Genomic DNA, 8,944 nt, shown 5'->3' on the forward strand with positions numbered 1-8,944 from the left:
TTTTAATTTTCTATTGCAGTACATTGGTTCAAAAATTACTTTCGATGAAAATGGATTGCACATAGAGGCAAACAATATCGTTCCTGAATAGAATGTTTCAAAAAAAGAACTGTTATTAAAGATTAAAGGTGTTGTACTTAAAAGTGAAATACAACTGAATTGTACCGAGAGTGATTCCTGCGCATACCACTAGAGGGAACCCGCGTACCGTTAGAGAATCACTTTGGAACTCATTGTTCTAACAGCAATGTACAGACAGCAATAATAATTCATTTTCTTTTTTTTTTTGTACTTTTATGATGTTTCAAAACCCCAGTGCCTATAAAAAAAATAAGTTTTTTTAAAAGAGGGTTAAAGGTCAACATAAGGTTACAAATACTTCCCAGAAAAGCTTCAGAAAATGTTTGTAAAATTTCTGCTCGCAATAGTGCTTAGTATTCCTCTCATGAAAGTGCGTTGGCTGCATTATGTAACTTTTATCATCTTGGCCTTTAAAGTAAAATATTCACGTGTAATTACGTAAGTGCTTTAGTGCAGATGAAATCATTTTAATTAACCATTAATAAAGTATGTTTCCTGTTGTAAAAAGCGAAGCTTGTGACGTCAAAGAACATTTTATGAATACAAAAAAAAAAAATAGCAATACATGAAGTAGCAAAGAAAATAAAAGTAGTAAACAAAATATAACTGAAAAAAATAATATAAATATTAAATATACCACACGTATACCAATACATTATTATAAATAAAAACTATTTTGTAAATGTGTTTAAATAAAAAAAAAAAAATTAAATGTAGAACTCCAAATAACTTAATACAACAATAGATAATACAAACAAAACAAAGTTAAACTCAAAATAAATTTATTTAATAAAATATAGCAAATAATAAATGAACATAATTAATAGATATAATACTGTACAACACAATTAAATGAATATACATTAAAAATTAAAACTGCATTACCAAATGAATTCATTTTAAAATAAATAGTATTCATACAACACAAAAAAATATGAATAATACTGTATGTATATAAAACAAATAAATTAATATAAACAAAACAGGAGTTAAAAGTATATCGAAAATAAATTATAATAAATGTATTATACAAAAATAATGTAACATAATTATATTAAATACCAATGTACAACAATTAATAAATAATAATATAAATAAAACAATAGTAGTTACAAATAGAAAACAAAATACATATAATAATACATCAAATTCAAGAAACAAAATAGAACACAAAATAAATTATATCAAATATATATGTAGAACAATACATAAATCCATATAAATAAAAGATAATGTAATAATATAACACAAAATGCACTCATAATAATAATAAAACAAACAACACCAAAAGAAGGTAATTATAAATTAATTATAAATAATGAATATGATTAAAAATTACCCCCCCCCCAATTTTTTTTTATCAGAATAAGATAAACAAGGTAAGAAGTTACATTATTCACTGCTAATATATGAAAGTATCTCTCCAACAAGGCCACAAACATTATAAATAACTATATTTTTAATAGCTTTAAAGTTAAAAACCAAAACAAACCAAAAAAAAAAACCAAAACCTTGATGACTCATATGCTCAGGTGGGACTCTTGCATTTCAGAACTTGGACAGCTCCTCACGTCACCCGCGAGCCCCCTCCTCCAGCAACCGACGACTGGCCAAAACTCAACCGACGCCGGACGGATGAACTCCAGCGGGACTTGATGACGTGGGCGCCCATCCCACCTCGCTGACCAGTGAAGGAGGCATAAAAAGAAAGAAAGAAAGAAAGAAAAGTTGTCTGGCACTCAAATGTTTGGAGGAGGACACTCCAAAGCCACGGAGAGGAGACATCCACAAAACGAAGGAGAGGAAGAAGAAGAGGAGGAGGAGAGAGGAAGAGGAGCTCGCGTCTCACTCTCGCGTGCAGAGGGGCTCTTCCACCGGTAAGTGGGATCGGTAAAAGTCTTACGCCGTGTGCCTGAGCGTGTGTCAACGTTTTGCCTTGGCAGCAAAATGTCCAGCAAAGCCACGCTCGCCTTGCTCATCTACGGCATCATCGTGCAGCACGCCGCCGGGAACGGATCGCACGTGGCGCTCGGCTTTCCCACCGTTACGTACGTGCGCCGCTTCTTTACCGTTCTGGATTCGGACAGCATGTATTTTTGGCTGGTTTTAACTTCATTTATTTCTTTATTTATTTTCAATAATTAATTTCGCATTTGTAGTTGTTTTTTTTTATCAGCATAAAAGTGGCAGCCAAGCAATTTTAAAGTCGAAGCATATTTTTTTCAATAATAAAAAAGAAAAAACATCACATTTTTTAAAAAACATTTCACGAGGCAACTGTCACCTATATTTACCACACGTATGTTAGTTTTTAAATTTAAATGAATTAAAAATAATAATGTATATTTTTAAATATAATAATTCAGTTACATTATTGATTATTTTTTTTTTTTTGCTTTTGTTACTTTTCAGCGCTCATTTTAGCTTAAAAATCCTAAAACATACCACAAAATTCCTCTCATTTTTAAACATTATTTGAATGTTTTAAAAAAGATATTTAACTTATTTCATTGTAAACAATATTACATATTGTGTTTTATTTTTTAGTTTTTTTTTACTGAAACAAGCCCCTATTTGCATTCTATTCTTAACATACTTTTAGAACCATCCTTTAAGTACCTTTTTAAAAAAAAAAAAAAAAAATCTTTTATTTTAAGCAGTAGAATCTGCACATTTTTGGATAATCTCACCGGGCAGCAAATCCATACTAATTGCCCACAAAACATCCACCAGGGACAGTAATGAGATTTACATGCCAGACAATTGGATGGTTAGCAAAACCACTGAAAACATGAGGAAGAGAGAAAAGAAAAAAAAAAAATCTTCCTTTACAAAGAGAATTATGTTTTTTTTGCAAAATATTTGCACAGGTCGGTGTACCTAATAAAGTGACCAATCACTGTATAGCTATATATATATATTTTTTATCCCGCCCGTTCCCCATTTCTCCTTCCAAGACTTGATGGTGAGGTGTACGACGAGGACGGGAACTCGCTGCCGTCGCTGGATTACGACCGCGAGCAGTTGGAGGTGAGAAGCCCCCCAACGGGGACGGAAGACGTCTACTCTTTGTATTACCCGCCGCCGGAGAAAAGGTAGACAATTATGACTTTTATTCTATTTTATTTAGATATTGCATTTATTTATTTATTGTAAGCCTGTCTTGTTTTTATTATTATTTATTTTATTTGGGGCTGTGTTGCTTCGATTTGTTTGAAAATGGTATTATTATTATTATTATATTGTTATTATCCTTCTATATTATGTATATATATATATATATATATTATATATAAATATAATATAATAATATTATATATTATATTATCTTTCATACATTTTTTGATTTTGTAATATTATATTTGCCTGTCTGCTTTTGAGTTGTTTCTGTTTTATTTTATTTATTTTGTATATATTTATTTACTTTATTTCTCCATTTTATTCTATATTTTTAATTTAGGATTGGTTTTATTTGTGTCTTTTACTCAATTCTATCGATTGCTAAAAGGATGTTTCTATTTTATTATATAATTGTATTTATTTGTGAAAGAATTTTGTTGGGTGCATTTTATTTTATTGTATTCATGCTTTTCTGTATTTTATTTTATCTTATTTTGGCCTGAGTCTTTGAATTATTGTATTTTTAAAATAATATTTAGGCCTTTTAAATCTAATCTATTGTTACATTTATTATTGCTACTATTAGTAATAATATTATTATTACAAATATTTTGACATCAAATTTCTTTGATAGAGTAATTGTTTTGCATTTTCTTTTCTTTTAGGAAGATCAGTTTCTCTATTTATGTTTTATTTTGGGCTATTTTCTTTTCTTTCTTTTTTAGTTTGTACGCCTTTGCTTTTTTTCCTAGGTTATTCTGTATTTTACGTCGGTCTGTCTCCTTTTGATTTCATTAGAATATTATTATTAAAAATTTCGGTATTTTGCATTTTATTTTATTTAGGTTTATTTTATTTTATTTTTTTAAATTTTTTTTTATAGCAATTGAGGACTATGACTAAGTTGTATGTACAAAATACCCAAATCTGGCAGTTTAAAAGAGATCGATCACCCTCGGGTGTGAACATTTGAAATCGATATGTAGTGTGTTTTACGGGAAATAAGTTGCATTCAAGCTCTGTGGTAATTCTCCGTTGCTTTTGTGTGTGTGTGTGTGTGTGTGTGTGTGTGATGTTCAGGATGGAAAGGCACGCAGACGGCATGTTCAACAAAGCGTACAGGAAAGCGTTGGGTCAGTTGTCAGCCAGGAAGTATCTCCATTCCCTGATGGCCAAGCGGGTCGGGTAAGGAGCGAACGTGTTACTTTGCCTTTGTGCGACATTGCACTATTACGCTGTACTTGTTGTGTTACATTGCGGTGTGCTCGTGCGATGTCATTACGTGCCAGCATGCCGCTCAATCTGTCCTGTCATCAAAATACTCCATCCACGAGCCTGTTCGCGAATGACGTCTCTCGTTCAAAATAACTACTCGCATACGATTTCCTGATTTATTATTTAACTCATCCACCTACTTGACTCTCACGCGTTACCTACTCACACAATTTAGTTTCCTTAGTCTACCTACCCGCCTGCCTAATAACATAACTGCGTTTAACCTTCATTTTCTTAATATGCCCACCGACCAAACACAGCGACTTGCATCAACCTTTATTTCCTTAATATACCTACCAGCCTAGCTAGCAGCATAATTGCTTACATGCGCGAATACTTTCATATAAAAAACCTACGTGCGTATATGAATTTCCTTCATATACCCATCCTACCAACATAAGTACTTGCATATTTTCCGTTTCATAACTATGTACATTGACTTCCTTCTTTTACCTACCTACTGACCAACATAACTACTTTTACACCTTCGTTTCATTTATCTACCTACCTACCGAACAAAACAACTGCTTACATACATTTATTTCCTTAAGATACCAACAGTACCAACTAGCATAGCTATTTACATGCCTCAATTTCCTTAATCTAACTACCATCGTAAACACTTGCATCTCTTAATATCCTTAATCTACCTACCTACTTAGATCTTAATTTCCTTCCTATCTAACGTTTATTCAATATTTACAACAATTTCCCTAATCTACCTACCCACACAGACCAACATAACCACTTTCATAAATAAATGTATTTTATCGACCTACCTACCAAACTACCAACATAACTACTAAACTACCTTAATTCCGTAACTATTTTTCTATTAGATGCAACCAAACCTCCTGCTTCTACAACCTAACTCCTTCTAAACCCTAACTTCTTTAATATACCTACAGTACTTGCCATCTTATTTTAATATCCTTAATCCACTTAACTTCCTTTATCTACCGACCAACCAACATAATTACGTGCATACATTAAGTTTCTTAACTACTTAGATAACTTAATTTCCTGAGTCTACCTACTGACCAACATAGCTACTTTTCTACATTAATTTCCCGAATCTACCAACATAACCATTTCATTTACATCCCTTAATTCCTTAACTATTTTTTCTCATACAGTACGTGCACCTGCCAACTAGTTTCCTGCGTCACATGCTAACCACCTTCATTTCCTGAATATACCAACCTCCTTGTAACAGACAGGTCACATGACTGCATGGATGTTCCTCTGTGTGTTCCCCCGTAGCGGCGGCAAGGCGCTGGCCGAGAACGGCGAGCCGCTGTCCAAGCGCCACTCGGACGGCATCTTCACGGACAGCTACAGCCGCTACCGCAAGCAGATGGCGGTCAAGAAGTATCTGGCCGCCGTGCTGGGGAAAAGGTACAGACAGAGAGTTAGGAACAACAAAGGACGCCGGCTGTCTTATTTGTAGCATCCCCCTACCCCCCCCCCCCCACCCCCACCCCCCCTTCGCCCCCACTGATGACAACTTAAACATGTCAAGCGCTTTTTGTGTTTATTTATGTATGACGGAAGCCATTAAAAATTAATATTTTGATAATAATACTGTTTTATTTTCTACTTTAAAAGCACTTGGGCATGTTGCGTAGTTCCAATGGGGATGTTTTGTGTGTCTTTTAAACATTTAGAAGGGGGGGGGGAGGATAAATGCTTTAAAAGACAATCACTGTGCCGTCTGTGACATTAAGCTGCTGTAGTTGTGTCGTTTATCCACAACAGACTTGAGGACTTAGATTTGCATGGTGTAGACTTTGACGCTCTCCTGGACGGGGATGACTTTGAGGCTTTTTTGGGGGACTGGCTCAAACAGTTCCCCCCAAAATTACTGGTGAGTTTTTTTGTTTTTGTTTTGTTTTTTTGGGTGGTGGGGGGGAGTGGCGTCTTGGGTCTTGTGCTCGCCTCGCTGTCTCCTTGTACTTTATCCTTTTCCTGAAATTCCTTCATCTGTCCCAAATCGCAGGATTTCTTGAATACGTTTGGGGTCTTTTCTTCCACAAGTGAGCTTAACACTTTCCGCTCTTGTCAAGTGCCAAACCTGTGTTTGTGTGTGTGGAAACAAACAAAACCAAAAAAAAAAAAAAAAAAAATCCTGTTCTTGTGGTTTTAAGCATGTGTCTCTCTGACCATATAATAAGTATCAACATGAAAAAAATAAAAAATAAATAAATAAAACAGCCAAGATGGTAGTGGCCAAAACTGAAAATAAGCACCTTGTCCGTATCTGCTTTAAAGTATACCAGATTTGCGTCACCGCCCTACAATGTTTCTCTCAAATTTTTTGGGTCGTTTTCTTGCCTAACTCAGCTAAAAAAAAAAACACAAAACGACAATCAAAACATAACTTTATTTTACATTTTCTTGTGTTTTTCTGATTTGAAAGCAGTTCTACTCCAGTCCTGTAGGCGGTGGTACTTCACCAGATCGTAATGGCTCACAATGAAACTCTGCACCCTAATCTGGATCTGCAAGTTTTTCAAAAATATTTTCAGTTTTGTTTTTGTGTGATGCCCTATCAACCTAACAAAAAAAAAACAAACAAAAAACGGCATTAAAAACGGCATTTTGAAAAGATTTCTCGTGTCTCATGTAAGTCTGATTCGATTTGAACAAAACTGCAGTTGCAGTTCCACTCCGGTCCTGTAGTAGTGTAGTTTTAAAAGTGGTTGCCATTGCTCCAAGCACAAACGTCTAAATTCAACTCCATCTAATGAATCTGCTGGGGCCTACAAGGCCCTGATGCAAGCAGACCATAACGCCCAAAAGTGAAAATCTGCACCCCGATACGGATCTCCTTCAAAATGTGATGAATTCTTCCGTTGCCTATGCGCCATCGCTCTACAAAGTTTCTCAGAAGCATTTTTGGCTCTTTTCTGCTTAAACCCACTAAAGAACTAAGAAACGGCCTTCAAAACATAACCGACGGAAAAAAGAAAAAAACGATACTTGTTACATGGTTGTTCCTGGCGAGAGACGCATGAGGTTTGCACCTTCTGGGCCCGCTTCTGTGCTTCCCTTTCTCTTATTTTGTCAGAAGAAAATGTGTAAAAAAATGATCATAAAAGAAATTGAAACGCATGATTAAAATGAGGGGTACAAAATGCACTTACTCACTACGACATACACACAAACACACACACACGCACACGCACACACCTGCCATTTCCTGACCATGGCGTCACATGAATGTAAAATGGCTGACCGAGAGGCTCTTAATGTCCTGCTTGACATTTTTATTTAATTTGATTTTAATTATCGTGTACAGAGACAAACTGTTTGCAGAGAAAGTGGAAACCTCGCGGATGCTTTTTGTGTTGACTGCTGTGCACTCTCCTCCAGGCTTTGTGACGCAGGAAGCGGTTTTTGCGGCTGCGGTACCTTGCATCAACTTTCCCCCCTTAAAAAAAATAAAAATCAAATCAAAAAATGGCCCTGGATGACAGATGGCTATTTAAGTGGCCCTACAATGCTGCACATTATCAGCTCACATTTCCAGCCCACCCTTCATCCATCCTCCTCAACCTTTTTTTTTTTGCTTGTTTCATTTGTTCATGCAATTTTGTTTGTTTGTTGTGTTGTTAAGTGGAGGGAAGGAAAACGTTGTAAGGTGTATGATACGAGCCAATAGCCTTACGAAAATGACACTCAAAGATATACGCCAAGTTATATTTACTGTGCAGAACGTGATTATTATGATTATGATTATTAGAGGATCTGGTTAGGTGTTGCAAGATTTGTTGGAATAAAGTTTTGTAAACAACAACAAATATGATCCGTCTTTGATCATTTTTTTAGCGTAGATTTGATCACAGAACAATGTGTTGCGTTCAAGTGAATGGGTCAGTCCAAAAGCCCGGTTTCCATGGTGATGTTGACACCAGTTTGTCTGGCTCTTGTGGGACCGCCGCACTTTACACCTCGCCAGAACTTCAACAGCCAGTCGGGCGCCACTGAGGACGTCGCCGCCCAAAAGCAAATACCAAAAAACTGCCTTCAATGACAGGATAAAAAATATTGGACATGATTTTTGTGAAAAAACATTTTTCACATTTCTGCAACAAAACCATCACGGTCACACACGAGCTATTTGCAGTGGCGCGAGGCTGCAGTTGAAGGCTGATGATGTCATAACGCCGCACAAAGGCTGCCTCAAGGCAAAATTGGGAGTTTTTCATTTCACAGAAAACGAGCCTAATTCCAAAATACAAAGTGGATGTTATGGCTACACGTACTAAAGTTCGAGTAACCACAATTGGCCCCAATGCACGCGGACCGTAACGTCCGCTTGCATTGTAACGCTTTCAAATGCAACAAACTCGTCTTTCGCCACCATGCGGGTTTCTCGCGCATCTTTTGTTTTTTTTGCGTAACCCTACCGACGAACAATCACATGACATTGAAAATGTAACTGTATTTGACATTTTCTTGGTTC

General features: G+C 35.7%; 1 protein-coding gene across 2 annotated transcripts; it reads left to right on the plus strand.

The window, feature by feature from the left end:
- Positions 1 to 1,703: 1,703 nt before the first annotated feature.
- Positions 1,704 to 8,279, plus strand: adcyap1a (adenylate cyclase activating polypeptide 1a). Of its 2 annotated transcripts, XM_061665761.1 has the most exons (7): positions 1,704 to 1,958; positions 2,025 to 2,129; positions 3,039 to 3,176; positions 4,282 to 4,386; positions 5,740 to 5,874; positions 6,235 to 6,343; positions 7,852 to 8,279. In XM_061665761.1, the coding sequence occupies exons 1-7, from the start codon at positions 1,825 to 1,827 to the stop codon at positions 7,858 to 7,860; spliced, it is 735 nt and encodes a 244-aa protein (XP_061521745.1). In that variant the 5' UTR covers positions 1,704 to 1,824; the 3' UTR covers positions 7,861 to 8,279. The 2 variants fall into 2 exon arrangements, with proteins under 2 accessions (XP_061521745.1, XP_061521746.1); XM_061665762.1 differs by lacking the exons at positions 6,235 to 6,343; positions 7,852 to 8,279 and having other exon boundaries at positions 5,740 to 5,997.
- The last annotated feature ends 665 nt before the right edge of the window (positions 8,280 to 8,944 follow it).

This window comes from Phycodurus eques, chromosome 21 (genome assembly GCF_024500275.1).
Source record: "Phycodurus eques isolate BA_2022a chromosome 21, UOR_Pequ_1.1, whole genome shotgun sequence".
Taxonomy (NCBI): Eukaryota; Metazoa; Chordata; class Actinopteri; order Syngnathiformes; family Syngnathidae; genus Phycodurus; species Phycodurus eques.